Here is a 20,205-nt window from a genome sequence, read left to right on the forward strand (position 1 = left end):
TTGTGTACTTTGTTGTCAGTGATTTTTTTTGTTGTTGACATTTGTCCATTGTTAAATATAGCTATTAGGTGTGAAGGATGTTTGTATGTGGGGAGCTGTTCATGTGTAAGTGTCTTCGTAGCCAGGGTAACAGACCCTAGATAAGTCTAGTTCTAGGAGAGAAATAGTGTAATATGTTTGGTGTAGCAGTATATACCAGAAGTTTTCCTCTGCAACTGGTTTTGGATTATGTAGCCAATGTTACATTGCTTGCTAGTTAGCTGTGTATACGTTAGTAGCAGCCATTGAGCAGTGACCGTCACCCGCCCTGAAACCTAAAAGTATTGTCTCCCGCATCAAGAAACACCTTTGGATTTTCAGGTTAAGGCTTCTTGAGTTGCGTTGTTTTGGTGTGCAGAGAGTTTTGAGTTCATACACAGGTTGAGACGGAAATTCTACCCTCTTGCAATTGCATGGTACTTAGAGGTGTGTGTGTATGCTTGCGTGCACGTGCTTGTGTTTACTGCAGGGTTGGGGAGTAAGGGATTACAAAAAACGGTAACTGTAATCCGTTACGTTACCAGCAAAAATATTGTAATCAGATTACCGATACATTTGAAAAATTAGATGATTACTTTGAGGATTACTTTTAAATTCAGAAAGGATGTTTGCGAGAAAAAAATCTTTGACACTTCTCTGTTTTCTTAATGACATTCAAATCAGCATTGAAAATAGGCTCAAGTTTAAATTTGTTCCACCTGAGCGAGTCTGACCACAAGTCAGAGCACAGATCAGAGACCACTATGATGACACACCAAATGTGTTTGATGGATCGCGAGAAAAGAGAAGGAATAGGCTTTTGTAGGCTACAGTCTAAGCTATGTCTTCCAATGGTGCGACTGCTGTCGGCATCCAAAGATTATCCAACTTGAATAAACGCTTGGAGGTAAGGATGACAGTAGTGTTGTAGTCTACGGTGATACGGATATCACTTATTATTGATATCTACATAGCTCATTGATGTGAATCACACTGCTGCTCTCTCATTTAGCTCATTTAGCTATCCTTACGGATTGTGGTTGTTGTGGATGGCTTTTCACAAATCTAAATGTGTATTTGAACCCAATAATGGTTGAATTCAAGAAGTTTAAGCTGCCTATCAATGATTGTTTTTTGAAACCAGTGGACAGCCAGTGAAAAATGCACTCTTGTGTAATGGAATGGCATGCTTTGCCAAGAGTGTGCAAAGCTGTCATCAAGGCAAAATGTGGCTACTTTGAAGAATCTCAAATATAAAATATATTTAGATTTGTTTAACACTTTTTTTGGTTACTACAAAGTTTGGACACACCTACTCATTCAAGGGTTTTTCTTTATTTTTACTATTTTCTACATTATTTTCTACAAAACTATGAAATAACACATATGGAATCATGTAGTAACCAAAAAAGTGTATCTAAATATATTTTATATTTGAGATTCTTCAAAGTAGCCACCCTTTGCCTTGATGAAAGCCCAATCAGTCCTCCATGACAACAAAATCATAAAGAACAGACTAGGGCTGGCTAATAAGTCCTTAGTTTTGGGGTCATGCTCAGGTAAAACAATTTGGCTAATCTATACTTCCATATTTCCAAGTCCTATTCTTGAAGATCAAGGGGTATAACATTGATTGGAATGACTGGAATTCTGATAGACTTTGATTTTTAATGTAAAGATATAGCCTAATCATATTATTATCTGTAGTAGAAAGCGGTGGGTTAGAAGAAGCCTACATAACCAACCCATAAAGTAAAATCTAACATCCATTTATGGCCAGCTATGTGAACTTAAACATCGATTTATCCTGCAATAGATGTTGTTCAATTGGTAACATACATTTTTGTCTTCTTCCAATGCCTCTTAAGGGGAAAGTAATCTAAAAGTAACAGAATGTAATCCGATTACGTTACTGAGTTTGGGTAATCCAAAAGTTACATTACTGATTACAATTTTGGATAGGTAACTTGTAACTGTAACGGATTACAATTAGAAAGTAACCTACCCAAACCTGGTTTACTGTACAGTGAGACCTGTCTCACTGCCTCCCCCTCCATTCCTGGCTCATGGCTAACTAACTCTTCTCTACTGTCACTCTATAGACACATTCAGTAGTCCTACTCTGTTGGACGCTACGCCCGCTGCCCCCGGGGGACCAGAAGAGGATCTATTGGGTGGTATGCACACACACACACTTTAGCTGTAACACCATAATGAATGTCCCGGTGAGCAGCTAATTAGTAGAATAAAGTGAGCAGGATTATGGTTGTAGTAAAAGCCTGCAGGACTGTAGTTCTCCAGGAGAAGAGTTGGGAGCCCCTGCTCTAAGAGCACGTACAGTATGTTAATATTGAGTACCATGACACAACGTAACTTAAATCAATGAAAATCATTATCACCGTATATAATACCCTCATTCAAATGGTTCCCCACTTTCAGGACTGATGTCTCCTAGCCTGACTCCCATGGCGGCCCTTGCTCCTCTGGCCCCCACTCTGGCTCCGGCCCTCGCCCCTACCCTAGTTCCTGTCTCAGCCCAGAATGACTTGCTGGAGGGTGGCTTCGACACCCTCGGCTCCCTGCCCCCACTAATCCCCGCCACCCCAGCAGCTGCAGACACAGTGCCAGCCGCAGCAGCACCCTCTGGTGGCTTTGATACATCAGGTAGGGGACACTGTCTGCTCCATGTGTATATCCTGAGGGAAGTGTGTGCATGTGTGTGTGTGTTCTGCATGCATGACTGACGCTGCCAAAAATCACCGCCACTGTCCCCATTATGTAACGCTGAGGGCTCAGCGGTTTAATTCCTCAACACTGCTTCTCTCTCTCTCACACATCTCACATGCGCACATGCCGATACTTACCACTGTGCTCCCCATCCTATTTCAACTCCTTCTTTCTCTATATGTTGTTCTCCCTCTCCCTCCCTCCCTCCCTCCTCGCGTTCTCTCTGTTCTCTCTCTCTCTCTCTCTGTCACACATACTACCTTTCCACATTTCTCCCCGCACATCCTTTCATTGTCCACCCCTTCAACCCTCTCCTCTCGCCCACTCTGCCCTTGTCTCTTTCTGCCATCCCCTCTCTCTCTCTCTGTCACTGCTGGGTCATTGCTTGCTGCTACTGCGTAATTGGTGAGTTCACAAGCCTTTCTCCCCTTAAGTGCTTCGCCGTATGAGCTGTTTTGACACGTTCCCCATTTAAAAAAATAAAAAAATACCTTTTTGCATGTTTCAATATGTTTGTCTCATATACGAGACAATGTCATGTATGTATTACTCCCATTTGTAACGTTTGCCAGATTTCTACCCTCAATTCAGCATAGTGCCCTTTGAAACTGCGATGCTGGCACTGTGGTAGTCTAAAACCACATTTAAACCCAGTTATAGACCTGAATGTTGAGATAATGGATATCATGAGGTGAATGCACCAATTTGTAAGTCGCTCTGGATAAGAGCGTCTGCTAAATGACTTAAATGTAAATGTAAATAATGTGGTAGTGAAGGCCTTACAGTGGGTATATATTCATCTCTCGTGGGCAGACTACTTAAACATAAAAGGTACCAAATTACGCAAGATTTTTATTCTGGGTTAACCGAGATGAGGTGTATATTGTTTCTGCTCTGTTCGGTGCACGCATTGCACACCAGAGTACTGTACTGAATGCTAGTGTTGTGGTGATGAATTGTATGGTGATGATTTCACATCTGCCCCCTCTTTGTGAAGATTAGGGATTATAAAGATTTTAATCCATGCTGTATGTTTCTAACATCTTACTCCCCTTATTTCTATCCTTTCCCTCTAAGTGTTTGGTGGATTAGGGGACCTACTGATGCCAGTCATAACACCCCAGTCCACTGGGGGTAGTGTGGGCAGCACAGGCAGTGGTGGGGGGAATACCAAGGTGGCACCCGCGGTCGGGGGTGGCATGGCAGGCGCCACAGCTATTAAACGGCCATCCATCGGGGGCGACTTGGACTCCTCACTAGCAAACCTGGTTGGAGGCATGTATTGATCACACCGGGACAGCCTTGATGGTTGTGATTACTGTTTTTTTTTGTCAGTTTTAAAAATGAGTTCTGAAATTGCATTTTTTTCTCTTGCAGATCTGGGGATTCAGAAAAAGTACGTATGGAATTTCTCTGTGTTCGCGCTTGTGTGTGTGTGCGTGTGTGTGTTCTCCTTTTCTTTGTGTGCTTCCTAAACAACAATCAAAGTCATGCGGTATCTAGTGTGTATTCCCAAACCTTCCAGCTAGCTGATGACAATGTTGGTGTCCTGTGTGTCTCGTATAGGGACCATCAGTGGAATGACAAGAAGCTGACAGGAGGATCTAACTGGACCCCCCAGGTAGCCCCTCCCAGCTGGGGTGCTCCTGGGCCTATGATGGTAAAAGCATCCACAAGCCTCCCAATATTAGCAAAGAACCGTTATTGGGACACAAATTGAAATCAAATCCAACTTTATTGGTCATGTGCGCAGGATACAGGTTGTAAATGGTACAGTGAAATGCTTACTTGCAAGCTCCCCTCAACAGTACAGTACACATTTATAAAAAATAAAATAAAAGGAATACAAATAATAAAAATAGTAATGTTTTGAAATTTACACCATAAGAATATACAGTGTAGACTATGAAATGTGCTCGAGTGAGTAGTGGTATGGTTGAGCAACTTAGATAGATAGTAACAGCAAGTGTGTGTGTGTGTATGTGAGGTGTGTGTGTGTGAGGTGTGTGTGTAAGGGTGGATGAGTGAAAGTATCTTAGGTGCAGCTGTGAAGTGAGTCAGTCCCCAATGATGGACTGGGCAGTCTTCACCATCCTCTGTAGAGCCTGGAGAGAGTAGAATTTTTGTATGTTGGAAATACGCTGTGGACCTGAATGGGAAAGGATTGTTCAGGAATGGAAATTATGTTCTATGACATAAAGCTGTGAACTGTTTTTGTCTTGACTTCCTGTTTCTAGGGTGGCCCCGCCCCTGGAGCCCCTGGTGCCCCTAGTGCCATGCCTCCGCCCATGGGAGCACATCCTGGCTTTGGCATGGTGAGATACTGGACTGGATGCCCAGAAACCAACGTGTACAGCTATACTTATAAATGAGCTCAGTGCTCTTATTCAAGTCAGGAAGTAGTTATTGGTCAATTCCATGAACCCCTTCCATCTCTTACCAGGCCTCAGCAGCTGGATCTGGAGTTCCCATGATGCCTTCCATGATGATGGGCCAGCCAATGATGGGTCAACCCATGAGACCACCCCTGCCAGGAGCTGCAGCACCAGGGATACCGGTAACACACACAAACACACACGCATGCACACACACGCACACAGATACACCCTCACATTCGTTCTCAGATAATAAAAAAATCCAAACCCTCAAACACGTACACAGGAAAGTGCACGTAGGTATACAGAATCACCTGTTACCCCTTCAGTTATAAACGTATTAAAAGGGGAAATATACTCATATATTCTTCATTAGTTCACTTTTGATACAGTCCCATAAAATAATGCAGGTCAAAATTCATGTTTTCAAGATATATTGCTTTTAGTCTCCTGATGACCAAAATCAAAGTGCAAAACATCATCATAAGACTTTTCTACAAAGTCAACACAGGCTTGCTATTTTGGAAAGCAATGAGTCTTGTATGTGCACAATAAAGATATTTTAAAGGCAATGTATTTGAAGTGGTACTCAATTAGTTTTTCTGTTTTCCAGCTGTCTCCAGGACCTGCTGCCACCCAGAGCAAAAAGCCCAAGGACCCACTGGCAGACTTCAACCTCAAGGACTTAATGTAAATCCCCCAGCCCAGGTGTGTGTTCAGGACATTACGCTGTCATCCTGGTGTGATGCTAGTCTTGCCTGGTGTCAGATCTGGTTATACAACACAAAGAGATCTGCGACCAGGCTATAATGCTAGTCTTGTGTCAGTAGTCAAACTTAGGGTATGTTTTTCTCCTTATTGTCTTCCAGCTCTTTGTTTTTCTGGAGCTGGGCCCTCTGGCTGCCTGTCTTATTTTGGCGTTCTGTACATCCCGGGACACCAGAGACCCTCCTCAGCTACTCACCCATAGGAGACCCCCTTCCTCCACTCCACCCCAGCCCCCTGTGTAATGTTGTAGCACAAACTGTGAAAGTGAAACCTTAGTGAGAAAAAAACAAGTGTGTGCTTAACTAGATGTAACCCTTTGTCTAAACAAAACCACACAAAACCTACAACAAAAAAAAAGTCTATAAAAGCAAGCCAGAAACCCGAGCAGAAGCTGAAGGCGTATGTGCTGTGTGTATTTAGATAATTTTTTCCAGTAGTGTTCGCGTGTTGAGTTGAATGATGGATGCGTGTTTGTTTGATGCCCTCAGCTCCACCTTTGGCCCTGCACTGGCCTTCTGATCACTCTAGAGGGGGAGGGGCTTCCACCCTGCCTCACCCTGATTGGATAAGAGGGGTAAGCAAAGCAGACCCGTAAATTTTGGATGAAATGTTCAATGTGTCGTTCACAGAAGTTCTTCTTCGGTGGTGTATATACATTACACTGGGAAATCTCTAAGGATTTGTCTCTACTCTGTACAGTATGTCTGTGGAAGAGCATATTGATGTGAATCTGATATCAAATTGTAAGAAGTCATGTGACCATTATCTTATTTCCTTTCATCTTTTGAACGTATTTAGAAACAAATATGATATGAATATATGATTAATATAAATAAGCAACATGTACGGGCTCCTGAATCCTAAATTACCATCCAATTATTTTTTTTATGATCGGTATATTTATTCGTTTTTTTTGGTCAGCGTTTATTTTTCTATTTTTTTTAGATTTGGGGCGTCATGTCCAGCTTTATTTGTACATTCTCTCTCTGTTGATATTGTTTGTGAATCTGCTGTAAAACGTTGTCGGATATTTTTATCAACAGATCATATCTTACCGCCTATTTTCAGAGAAAATGTGTTTATATTTGAGTTATTCCTATTCAAGAGGAAGGTCAAACAGTGCATACCAGGAGCCAAATCTTGCCAGTATCTCATATCTCAATACAGAGGAGAACAGTCTTTTGTTAAACCACTAAAACAAGTTGTGTACAGTTAGTCTACTTCCTGGTATGACCGGCACTCTCCCTATGGACCTATCACTGTCCTCCTCATCAGTGGTCTGTTGTTTGATTTACATAATTGCTCGTAATTTATTATTAGCATTATTACTATGACTAGACCACGGTTAGTTACTGGATATGTAGTGTTATTTTTGTATTTGAGAAGGAACAGAAACATCCTTGTCTCCCTATTCCCCCCCACCCCAGATTTTGTTTCATGTTTCTGTTCCGTTTCCTCCCCCCTTGTTAGTGAATCAGTAATATTGTACATGGTAACATGGACGGAGCGGAGAGCCTGTGTATACCCAGTCAGAAGAGGACACTGTTGAACAGTGTGCCTTCCATGTCTATCTAGACAGCTGTTTAGAACCTGTGAAACCAGTCCTGTGCTGTATACCCCCAGATATAACAAATACTGTGTTGTGTCATTGCAAAGACTGTTTCGACAATTGTGCGGGGAAAAAATATGGATTAGAAAAATGGGAAAACATCATTATTGAGTTACATTTTTATTTTATTATTATTATTTACTATGCCCCTCCCCAGTGCATGTAAGCCCTTTTAGATGCAATAAACTCAATGATGGAAAGAATGGACCATTACTGATCGCCCATCTTTTTCTTATATTGATAGATCAGATTATGGACGCATTGCGTTTTTAATCTGGTGCACTAAATGTCATGACATAGGAATGACATCAATAGGCGTAACCTGGGTTGTGTTCATTAGGGCGCACAAGTGAAAACATTTTTAAAATGTAAAAGACTGTTTCTTGTTGGACAAGTCCAAGAAGTGCCTAATGATCATGACCCTGGCTACAGGCATAGATGTGTCATGGATACATACAGTACATCACTTATTATGGTAAACACACATACAAGTTGTAATCTTGGTTTAATTGTTGTTTTTTCAATCATGGTGAAATGTTATAATTTTATTGTATTTGGTCATCAATGGCAAACTCGTATACATTGTGGCACATAATAAACAAGAGATGCATCAGCATGAACACTTTAGAATGATGATCGTTATCATCACGTAACATTATGGCGTTTGTCACCGCTAGCCTTCAAATGACATGACTCTAATGGAAAACTGAATGTCGAAATAACGTTTTTAATCTGAAAGCTCTGTTGCATCAAACGCACTGTGTAGCCTCATATTAAATACATCGTTACAGTACTAGGCTATCAAAAATATATTCCGATAGGTCTCCCCAAAGTGCATCATTTTTTATTTATGAAATTAGCACCAAGTCTCTGGATAAGCACCATCATTTTTATGTGTATGGCAATGAAACCACATTTTAATGCACTGCTAGAGTAAAAAAACAAAAACAAACGGTAGGACTGAAAACAATCATGTTTTATCCAGGATCCCTCTGGAACCTTTCACTATTTAGTCATAGAAACGTAATCTTATAAGAAAAGGTAGTTTTACAAAAAGGGACATAACAGGAAACTCAAAGAGCTAGATAAACATTATTTTAAACACCAGCACGTTGATTTAGAAAATATTTAGAAAAAGACAGTTATAACTTCTTAATATACTCAAATGTTAATTTCTCCGAAAAAATTTTGCTTTCTTCTGGGTCGTTCACCAAAGCCAATGCAAACTTTCTTGTTCAATTTGCTAGAAAAGGGAAACACATTTGAAAATGTTAACGTCTCTGCGTTCATTAAGGCTGCCTGGAATATATGACATAACAAGCATCACTCCCCTGAAACAGCTGAATATACAACGTTTTAACAAAATTGGTCAAACCTGTCAAAATATTCCCGTTGGCATAAACACAGACCTAGTAGGAGCTGGCAATATATAATCATTGTATTCATACATTTCTAGAATGTTTGCTTTTTAATAATTTAATAAATTAGACAAGGCAGAACAGCCATAGTTCTCTTTGATCTGTTGACAAGTTCCTGTAATCAACAACAGTGAGTTTGTATGGCCGCTTGTGTGCGATGAATGCTGTGATGAGGCAATCTGTGCCAGTTGCCAGTGGGAAGCACAGGAGGTAATAGAGAAGACAGAGGAAGGCAGTCGGGTGGGCGGGCTCCTGTTTCGTTTGTGATGAAGGGTGGAGGGGTGTTGTGGCATGTTGTGTGTCCCTCAGGCGTCCCGGCACTCACTGGAATCCCCATGGACCCAGTAACAGATCTGGGCATACTTGAGGGGCGTTATCCTCACCGCCACATTGTAATCTTGCTGCGCCCCATTGCCGTTGACATCCACCCACTGYTGGCCRGAYAACACCCCGATGATCTTCCTCTTCCATTTCTTCTTGCCYGGCTCTTTGAGGCGGATGTAGACCCCYGAGCCGCTGGAGCCGGGCTTGGCYTCYCAYTACTGATACAGCAGGTCTTTGGACTCCTCCYACACCGAGCAGAAGCGGTACACCAAGTTGCCGGGCCGGTCGTCGTCYAAGCCTGAGAAGTGGATRCMGCCGGCYGGCAGCTTCTTGACCGAMGGGATYARGCCTAGGTCCATGTGCTTGACCTTCTGGGCCTTCTTCAGCTCCAGCACGGCATAGTCGTAGTCAGCCGCTACACCGTCCGACGCCCCGCCTTTGAACCAGCCTTTAGGGACCTGGGTCTGCTTCACTCTGGTCCACCGGAAGGATGGCTTCTCGACCTCTGCACTGCGACGACTGCGGCTCTTTCTGTCCTTCCCTTTCCCTCCTTTCCTCTCCTTCCCTCCATCTTTCTCTTCTTTCTCTTCTTCTTCCTTGTCTTCTCCCCCTTTCCTCCTCTTGCCTTTCCCCCGTCCTCTCTTCCCCTTCCCTCCTTTCCCACGCCGGGATTTCTCCTTGAGGATGCCCACGCGTAGCTTCTGTGCTCCGCTCACGTAGTCCTGTCCGTCGTGGATGCAGTGGGCGGCCGTCAGGACGTGTTTGGGGGATAACAGGACACCAGAGCAGCCCGTGGAGATCTTGACGGAGGTGGAGAAGGGGTACTTAGTGGAGAATTGCTTGTCAGTGATGCTGAAGCGGGTGTCTGTGCCGTAGACCTCCCGTCTGCGGCGTGACTTGGAGGAAGCGGAGGAGTTCCCAGCAGGCCAAGCGTTGACCTCGTTGAGGACCTGCACAGACACGGAGGTCAGGGTGCGCGTTCCGTTCTCGTACACCGTCTCATAGGACAGGAACTCCTCCAGGTCAGCCAAAGAGGGGTCGGGGAGGCGACGCTGGCACTCAATCCCACAGGTCCCGTTCAGCTCTCCCTGAGGTTTGGCCGTGAAGCCAGGGCTGCTAAGGGCCACCGTCCTCCTGTTCCTCACCAGTGGCACCTTCCACTGCGGCCAGGTATACTCATCATCTCCTCCTGTGGCCTCKTGGGCTTCCACAGCCACCACCACGGCCAGCGACGTCACTGAGAGCAGGAGACACAGGMGTACGGGGKCCATTGRACAGATGGGCCTGGCTCTYGAGGGGAGAGGAGAGAAAGACACTATAAGGGATGGTGGAGAACGCTGAGGTGCAAATACAGTGTGCTGTCAATGCTTTGTCAACATGCATGAAGGGTTTTTTAAATGGCTTCATATGTCTCTATTGAATAGAATAGACGGAAAGAGAAGAAAAATGTGTGTGCTGCTCTACTCCCACAACATACACACACACAAGCAGTATAGCCAACCAAATCCGAGATGGGTTAGTAAAAACGTTCTACTGAAACACATTTTCATGTGGTTGTTACAGAAACCACTGTTGGCAATTTACAGTTTGAGGCATCCATCTGTTGTTGGTCAAACTTTTCAGCTGGGATGGGATGGCATTTCATTTGGAGGGTATTTTTTTGAAGTCTGACTCTGAATAGAAACATACTGAGACAAAGATAAATGAGGTCAAATCCTCCCTTCCCCAAAATACATCCAGCACCAGCGTGCCACATCCACAGGAGGGCAATGTAATCTAAAAAATGAACATCTCACAGTTGCCAAATTCAGAGCACTGAGAAGAAGCGAAGCTGTCAAAAAAGTGGGCTGTGCCTGTGGCTAACAAGAGACACAAGAGCACTCCTTGTTTACTAGCACAGTTGTTTTCATGGACACAACCATCTTCAAAATGCTCATATCAACAAAAAGAAGGTGTAGCAGCATCTTCATATGGAAACGATTAAATATAACCGACAGTCTCTCAAGAAATCATAGCATTTCATTGAGTTGACATAGGAGCTGTGTGGTTGAGAGGAGATTTATGGAGCCTGAGGCTGAGTGGAGGCTGTGGCCAGTGGGGAAGAGAGTAGAGGACCATCCCTGGAGCTCTGACTGTACTGAGATGGTGGCTTGGAGCTTAGCCACATGGTTAGCCTTTAGCTGTCAGTAATGACCATATCTGGTTTCTCTCGGACTCTATGCTGCACTCTGCTTCATTCCTCCCACAGTTTGAAGACGTAGGCCGACATGACATCACACTAGATGAGAGTTAGACTGTGGCCAAACTGAGGAGTAACTCGCTAAGTGTGAGGGTGCTAATGGGGCTGATAGCTGTGGAGGAAATATAAATTCAGGGCATTTTATTCATTCAACAGACCATCACTGCACTACTGAGCAGAGTAATAGCCCTTTGTCAGCAGCTGCGTAGATGTAGCTCAACCACAATTCTATACAGAGAATAGAACGGGGGAAGTAGTTTGAGCTACAGTGTAGTTCATAAAGGGGCCTAAGCAGTACTGCTGTAGTGTAGTAATGCAAATCCAACAACCATTTCATACAATGGAGGGATGGGATAGAGGTAAAATGAGAAAAAAACGATGTGATTACAGTACATTCATCCAGCCTGTTTGAAGAGCCTAAATAGCCTTTGGCATGCTGGCTAACATCTGGCCTTCCAGCTGGAGGCCGAGCCTGTGAGGGAGGGGCGAGCGTTGGTGGCCAAGTTTCTTCCTTGCATTCCCATTCAATCAGATGCTAGGCAGTGTTAAAGTGAAAAGCCGCCAGGCGTTGCACGGTGGACGGATGAAGGAGATGGATGGTAGGAAGTAATCCCATCAAAGGATGTGCTGTTGCATCACCAACCATAGGCTACAGGGGACCAGGTCAGTTTGGCATTATCCAACCACACCTCTCACAGGGGAGTTATCCTTCTTCCACCTCTTGTAGCAAACCATATGCCCTGTCTGTTTCAGACAAGTGGTATGTATGTCTACTGTAAGGGCAAAGGTCACACATGACCTATCCCAGAATAGCATGTATTATGCCATGTTATGTCATCTTAATGCAGTTCTGTTAATGGTAGGTCTTGACACCTGAGGATTCTGATTTATTGGCCTCAGTTTTGGTCTACAAATCAAATCGCTCAACTGTGGATGGGATAGCCATGTACACAACGCCATACATCTTCGAACCAACCTTACCCTTAAATAAAAACAAGATACACTATAAAAAATTACATAAGAATGACTCAATGAATTAGAAATGTGATGTCAGGAATTTGACCCAGGTTTCTGGCCAACAAGACACGTTCTCCCAGACCAAGAAATAGCACAAATTCAACAGAAAAGTGAAATTATTGAGGATAGAGTGGAGACTGATGTGTTGCCAGTATAATTTTCTGTTAAAGAAGGCCTGCATTTAACTGAGATTTTACATTACAGTATAATCTCTCAAACGCCATCCCATGCACCATTTTCCAATCCAGCGCATGGTCGAAAGAATACCGCACAAGGCCACCAAAAGATGGTGCTAGATTGCAATCTCTCTCGCGCGTTACTTAATTTCTTTGTTCATAATTCGGATTTTTATGGGAAAATATCCTCTAAAATCATTGTGGAAAAATGTCGATACAATAAAAATCACTGCAAGCAAGGGTGTCCTCTTGGTCCTAAAGTAGCGCTAATTTCAGTAATTATGATGCAAATATGTTTTTGATAATAACTTTAGACTATCACGCAACCTATCTTGGAAATGGAAAATGAGATCAGCTATTGGTTATCAATAAAGCCATGAGTTGGCTATTAATATGAAAATTCATAATAACCTTGCAAAATAGGTTTCTAATCTCAAGGTTAAATCATAATAATAATAATAATAATATTGTTTTATGCTACTATATCTAAAATATTTAATTTTTAAGAAGTCTATGTGAAAAAATGTATATGATTGTAGCCTAAAAACGAAACAAGAATAAAAGAAAGTGAGTTAATGAATTAACCTTCCACATTTGCATGTAAAAAGCTAACTCTCACCTGTTCCATATTATTGTCTCAATGACTACATAGATAGTAAAAAAAAATGCTTTAACGAACGGCAAACAAACAAATAAAAATAATTATACAAATCAATATTAGCCAAGTAATGAATATAATAAAATGAAAATTTAGCAATTTTTCAATATCACCATTATCAAACCAGACCACCAGAAATCAAGAAAATAGATCAAAAACCGTATAATGAAAATAATGAGCTGAGAGACCCACTGTCCAAGTGGCTCCATCAACAAAATAAACAAAAGCCTCTGCAGCTCCATACCTGCTTGCATTCGATTGATCGATATGACAAATCCGCAAATCTGTTTTTGATTTCCAGAAAGAAACTGCTATTGCATCTAAGACGTCTTCTTATCAGTGGACGAAGTTCCCTTCTCCTCATCGCATTTGCACCAAAGAGGCTGAGAGAAATTCGCAGCAGCCAGTGCCCTCCGTTCGGGCTGCGCTTGATGCTGAGAGAGGGAGGAGGGAAGACAAGTCTGAAAAAGATTTTTTCACTTTCGACAAAAGCTGTTTACATAGGCCTACATGGGAGTGACCAGCCGGATCAGCTAAAAACGCTGGATTGATTGATTGAATGAGTGAGTGTTTGTCAGTCTATGCAACCAATAGTCCTATATGGTCGTCAATGGGATACTGTGTTCATGAGATGAAGTTGCGCCCTATGAAATAAATATTACATTTCAGTGTCATTTTGTGCGCTTTATTCAATGGAGCTTTCATTCGACCGGGGACTGGAATTAGTTCCAGGGAGCCCACAATGGCCCTCGCAGACTGCTTTCATTGTCGCCCGTCTGAACTTCCACATCTGCTGCACTTGTCTCTGTGCTCGATGAGGTGGTAAACACACCGGCAGGGGGTCTTTGCGCTATATGCACCCATGCCGTGACAGAGAGCACTATTCAGGAAAACATGCGTAGAATAGTGAAGCTAACTGTCCAACGGAGTATAGAGCAACCGAATGGATGCTCATTTCCGTTTTATAGGGAGGATGTGTTTCACTTGGATCTGCATCTGTCCTCACATGTATCATGTGTAAAGATAAAGGGAACCACCCACACTAATCAGAGGAGGCTGGTTGGAGAAGCTACATGAAGATAGGCTCATTGTAAAGACTGGAATGGAATGGAATGGAAAGGTATCAATCACATCAAACATATGGAAACCACATGTTTGACTCCATTCCATTAATTCCATTCCAGTCATTACAATGAGCTCGTCCTCCTCTAGCTCCCCCCACCAGCCTCCTCTGCCACACTTGACTGTTCATGTACTGTAAAAAAAAAAATGTTTAAAAGCCAAATGAATCAGCATTATTTGGTGAGTTGGGTGGACTTCAGAAGGACAAGGAATTGAACTAATGTGTGAACATTTGTTCACTTAACAAACTTGCTCACAGTCACTGCTCACAGTGAGCTGAATGTACAAAAACTTGAGTGGAATTACAAATTAATGTTTGGAAGAGAACACTGTAGGGGAAAGTGGGGTAAGCTGAGCCAAAGTGTTAGATCAGCCACCCCTTGTTTCTAGGAAACAATACTGTCTGTGAAGGCGTCTGTGAAGGAAGAAACCACATGGAATAAGCGGCATGCAAGTTAACTCCAAAAAACGGATTTTCACAAAGTCAAATTAATTTCTCTTATAGGTTTCATGAGCTTGTATCTTAACCAAAGTAGATAGCTTGAAGATTGTTTTATACATCAACTGGGGTCTTGATAAGCTACAATATGAGGGCCTAAACCTAGCATGAAATTGCATCCTTGTAGCTGATTTGGCTAATATAGTCTAAATGTTTGGCCTAGGGTAAGTTGAGCCAATGGTCACCATACCCCAAACAAATCATGATTACATTTTGTCAGTTTTATGCAATGTGTCATGCATATGAACTCAAGATAGTGCATTCTTATTGTTACAGAGCTGGCATCATCATGCCCCTTGTACACAAACATAAAACAAGCAGGGGTCTAGCCCCTTTGAGATTATTGAGAGAGCAGCCAATGAAGTGAGAGGAGAGAAGATGTCCATTCGAGCAGCAGCAAGAGATTTAAAAAAAACACTGAAGAGGTACATTGGGAGAAAAAAAAACTGTCATGCCCTGATCTGTTTCACCTGTCCTTGTGCTTGTCTCCACCCCCCTCCAGGTGTCGCCCATCTTCCCCACTTATCCCCTGGGTATTTATACCTGTGTTTTCTGTCTGTCTGTGCCAGTTCGTCTTGTTTGTTCAAGTCAACCAGCGGTTTCTCAGCTCCTGTTTTTCCTCAGTCGCTCTTTTTCGCATCCTCCTGGTTTTGACCCTTGCCTGTCTTGAAGCTCAGCCCGCCTGCCTGACTACTAGGCCCCTGAGCCCGCCTGCCATCCTGTACCTTTGCAGCTACTCTGGATTATCGACCCCTGCCTGCCTTGACCTGTCGTTTGCCTGCCCCTTTTTTTGCAATAAACATTGATACTTCAACACAGTCTGCACTTGGGTCTTACCTGAAACCTGATAGTACGAACTGGTCATGACTGACCCAGCAGACTTGGACCAGCAATTTTTAGTAGACACGAGGAGTTGCTTCACGGTTTGATGGAAGGGTTCCAGGATGTGGCCGAACGTCACGACCTAGCATTGGACGCATTGCCGTAGCAGTTCCTTGGTTTGCTTACCAGGCAGCCTACCACGACGGTAACCTCCCAGCACCTCAGTAGCCCGGCTGGTAGCAGCGCCGTCACCCCAGTTTCCCGGGAACCCCACTTACCTCCCTCGGAGCGCTACGATGGAGATTCCAGAACATGCCGGGCCTTTCTCTCCCGGTGCTCCCTCGTTTTCAAGCTGCAGCCTTCTTCGTTCCCCTCGGATCGCTCGAAGATAGTGTACATTATTACGCTGTTGTCCGGGAGGGCACTCGCCTGGGCCACGGCGGTGTGGGAGAAACAATCCGCTGTCTGCCTCAGTCTGGAGGTATTCGTGGCAGAGGTGAGAAAAGTTTGAAGCTCTGGTGTCCGGGAGAGAGGCTGCCCAGAAGTTACTCCAGCTTCGGCAGGACACCCTCAGTGTGGTAGACTATGTGGTGGAGTTCCGCACGCTAGTAGAGGAGGATACCTGGAACCCGGAAGCGCTGTTCGACACATTCCTGCACAGATTATCGGAGGAGATAAAGGATGAGCTGGCAGCCCGAGAACTACCAACGGATCTCGAGTCACTCATTGCTTTAAACATCCGGATCGATGGTCGACTACGGGAACGTAGGAGGGAGAAGAGGTCCGATTGCGGTCCCAATCGCTCACTCAGGGATCCCACCTTGCATCTGATTAACTCCGGAAGTCCCCGGCATCTATGTCCCTGAGAGGATCCAAGATTATCCGAGTCCGTTCAAGAGCCTCCGGAGACTGCCGATTCGCGTCTTCCCGAGCCGATGCAGCTTGGCAGGGTTAGGCTGCCTCCAGCCGAACGCGTATGCAGACTTGAGACCCAGAGTTGTCTGTATTGCGGTACTGCCGGCCATTATCTGTCTACCTGTCCCTTTAACCCCTCTCCATTCCCATGGCTGTTAGAGTGCTGGATGGGTGCTCTATAGGCCGGGTCACCCACCAGACCACCCCCGTCAACCTACGAGTGTCGAGGAACCACAACAAGAGAATCCAATTCCTGCTGCTTGAGTCTCTGCAGGTTCCTGTGGTATTGGGATTCTCTTGGCTCCAGCAATACAATCCCTCCATTGACTGGGCTACTGGTGCCATAGTGGGCCCATCCTGCCACACTCATTGCCTGAAGTCAGCTCTGCCGGTCCAATGACGTCTTCCTGGGGGCTTGGAAATTGCCCCGGACCTCTACGCCAGCTCCGCAGAGTACCAGGACCTCCGGGAGAGGTTCAGTAAGGCCCGGGCCACTTCGCTTCCGGTATCCAAGAAGGTCAAGCCTGAGGCGCTGGCACGCCGCTAATAGTGGTGCGGCTACTACCCTGGAAGTCGAGACCTTTCCCCCCCCGCTCCAAGATCATTAGCCCCTCTGCTGTTCATCCTCTGTCGCCCCGTACCCTCCATATTTTTCCTATCTTTTCTGTGTCTAAAGTTAAAACCATGTCTGACTGCCTGTTGTCTCCTGCAACCTGATACAAACATACCTGTGCGAAAGAGAGGCTATGAGAAGCAGAGGCACACAAGGTCTTATCTGATGACATGGAGTTTGAGCTTGCTAAACACATCAAGGAACTCTTGGACCAATTTCATGGGCTTAGTAGCCTAAAATGCAGAGAACTTGCCTATGAATTGGCACATCAAAACAACATCCTTGTCCCAGACAACTGGTCAAGAAATGGAAGGGTAAGTGATACAGAGAGATCTATGTCTGAATGTCAAATCAAAGTTTGTTGGTTGCGTACACAGTTTAGCAGATGTTATAGCGGGTGCAACAATGCAGTATAAAGTCAAACAGTACACAAATAATTATTTTTAAAAACTACAACAAATCAAGAAACGTCAGAACGAATCAAAATAACAACCCAAATAGCACTGTAACAGTAATCTAAATGCAATCTTCTGTATATGTATATACTTTACACCGGATGAATATACACAAGATATACTAAGAATGATATGTACAGCAGTAGATATATTAGAGTGAGCTATGTCAAGAATCCAGTACATAAATAAAAATGAAGTGTGTATAAAATAAACGCAACACGTTGGTCCCATGTTTCCTGAGCTGAAATGAAAGATTCAATACATTTTCCATACGCATAAAAAGCTTGTTTCTCTCAAATTTTGTGCACAAATTTGCTTACATCCCTGTTAGTGATCATTTCTCCTTTGCCAAGATAATCCATCCACCTGACAGGTGTGACATATCAAGGTGATTAAACAGCATGATCATTACACAGGTGCACCCTGTGCAGTACGTCCAACCGTCCTCACAACCGCAGACCATGTGCATTGCGTCGTGTGGGCGAGCGATTTGCTGATGTCAACATTGTGAACAGAGTTTCCCATGGTGGCGGTGGGGTTCTGGTATGGACAGGTTTAACTACATACAACAAACACAATTGCATTTTATCTATGGCAATTTGAATGTACAGAGATACTGTGATGAGATCCTGAGGTCCATTGTTGGGCCATTCATCTGCCGCCTTCACCTTATTTCAGCATGATAATGCACAGCCCCATGTCGCAAGGATCTGTACACAATTCCTGGAAGTTGAAAATGTAGCAATTATTCCATGGCCTACATACTCACCAGACATGTCACCCATTGAGCAAGCTTGGGATGCTCTGGATTGACGTGTACGACAACAATTTGGAAGAAAATGTGTTGATGGAAATAAAAGGTCCAGTATTTGCTTCTTAAGAATGTGTGTATCATAGTGGACTTGGACAATGTGATGATGAGCTAGCAACTAATTCCTGATTGAGAGAGTATGTGTTCAAAGTTGAGTGTTGGAAAAGCTAAGCATGTCAGCACATTGTTAATGGACCTGTGAGGTCAGGCCAGGGCCAGTGGGAAAAGCAGGGACTCTGGAAGATGGGAATGCAGTGGCGATTGGCAAAGCCCCAAGGAGCCAAGAAAAGAGCGATGGAAAGAATGTGTTCAATGGAGAGAAAAGGGAGGTACAGTGATGCATATTTGGTGGATTACAGGATGTCACTTGGAAACTGATCCACATGTAGTTGCATTTTCACTCACCTTGATGTACAGTAGGTTGCTTATTAGAAGAGTCTATGTAATTGTTCTCTCTACACAGGAAGGACCCTGTCTCTTATACACATCTAGATGTGTATAAGAGACAGGTGTGTGTGTGTGTGTGTGTGTGTGTGTGTGTGTGCGTGCATGCGAGAGAGAGAGAGAGAGAGAGAGAGAGAGAGAGAGAGAGAGAGAGAGGTTGATAAGGAGGGGTTGCGAGAGAGAGAGCCTGGAAGAGAGAGTCATATGGAGAAAGCGATAGCGACAGAGGTTTAAACTTTAGAGGCCCTGCTGATCAATGGCAGTCTGTGTTCAGTGAGAATTGTGAAGAGTGGCTAAATGGCCAAATAAAGCGTGTGGCAGCGAAGGCTGGGTCATTACGGCCTACTGAGATGGTTTATTGGTGTGGTCTGCCCATATAATAGACCGAAGTCATAATTGGTTAGGTTATTGTTTGAATCAAAGTTGTAAATCAGTACCTTGTACTTCACCACTAAACTGATAACGAATAGATGTCCCCTGCCTCCATGTCCCCTGCAGTTAATCTCTATACCCCCTGTACAGTAAGAGGACAGTTGGATGTTCAGGTCTTAGTGATTCATCGTGATTTATTATGTTGAAACTGGACACTGGCTTCTTCGTCTAAAAACATACACCATCATACATCACCCAAACGTTGAGCTGCCTCAACTCCCTAGAACACCCTTGAACTTCTGAATGCAGAAGGAGGACTTCCTGCAAGGGTGTTCCGAGGCACAAAAGCCCGCCTGTGCACCCTGCAGACCCTAAACATAACCAGAAACATCACTCACTGCTTTTCCATTTCGAGCCTCTCTCACCCCACATTCACGACCTTTGACTGCAAAACAGACAAGTGACTGTGTTTCTTTTGTCTCACGTTGACGCGGTTGCCATGACAACGGTCATAGGTTGTTATAGCGTATGGGTGGGTTAATACTCTGACTTCTTGTTGCACATTCAGTCCTATAGGGACACCTATGGGCCTGACCAGTGAACCTGAGAGCCCGAAAGGCAGGTCCGTTCCATCCACCTGATCTGTTTAGTAGGGTTACACTCATTTGGATTACTTGTGTACGTATACATGAACAAGTGTCATGAGTGCTCACAGACATTCAAACACACGCACGCGCTCACACACACACATACACACACACACGGTCCCACTTAGATCAAACTCTTTACCGTTTTTCATGATTGCTTGAAGCACATTTGTCAA

General features: G+C 44.0%; 2 protein-coding genes across 2 annotated transcripts in view; one reads left to right on the forward strand and one right to left on the reverse strand.

The window, feature by feature from the left end:
• The window catches only part of LOC111964668 (clathrin coat assembly protein AP180), a 61,459-nt gene extending 53,755 nt beyond the window's left edge, over positions 1-7,704 (forward strand). Inside the window, 9 exon segments of the mRNA XM_070443827.1 lie at positions 2,121-2,195; positions 2,458-2,682; positions 3,823-4,020; positions 4,123-4,141; positions 4,312-4,405; positions 4,983-5,060; positions 5,189-5,302; positions 5,734-5,828; positions 5,990-7,704. Of these exon segments, the coding sequence (XP_070299928.1) occupies positions 2,121-2,195; positions 2,458-2,682; positions 3,823-4,020; positions 4,123-4,141; positions 4,312-4,405; positions 4,983-5,060; positions 5,189-5,302; positions 5,734-5,814 (884 nt within the window). The 3' untranslated portion in view covers positions 5,815-5,828; positions 5,990-7,704.
• A 281-nt stretch (positions 7,705-7,985) lies between these two features.
• LOC111965147 (inactive serine protease 35-like) lies at positions 7,986-13,801 on the reverse strand. The gene is given in 2 exon segments (XM_023989165.2): positions 7,986-10,529; positions 13,574-13,801. A coding segment is annotated over 1 exon segment (1,290 nt). The 5' UTR covers positions 10,511-10,529; positions 13,574-13,801; the 3' UTR covers positions 7,986-9,220.
• Between the last annotated feature and the right edge of the window lie 6,404 nt (positions 13,802-20,205).

This window comes from Salvelinus sp. IW2-2015, linkage group LG6.1, assembly GCF_002910315.2.
Source record: "Salvelinus sp. IW2-2015 linkage group LG6.1, ASM291031v2, whole genome shotgun sequence".
In the NCBI taxonomy this organism is placed as follows: Eukaryota; Metazoa; Chordata; class Actinopteri; order Salmoniformes; family Salmonidae; genus Salvelinus; species Salvelinus sp. IW2-2015.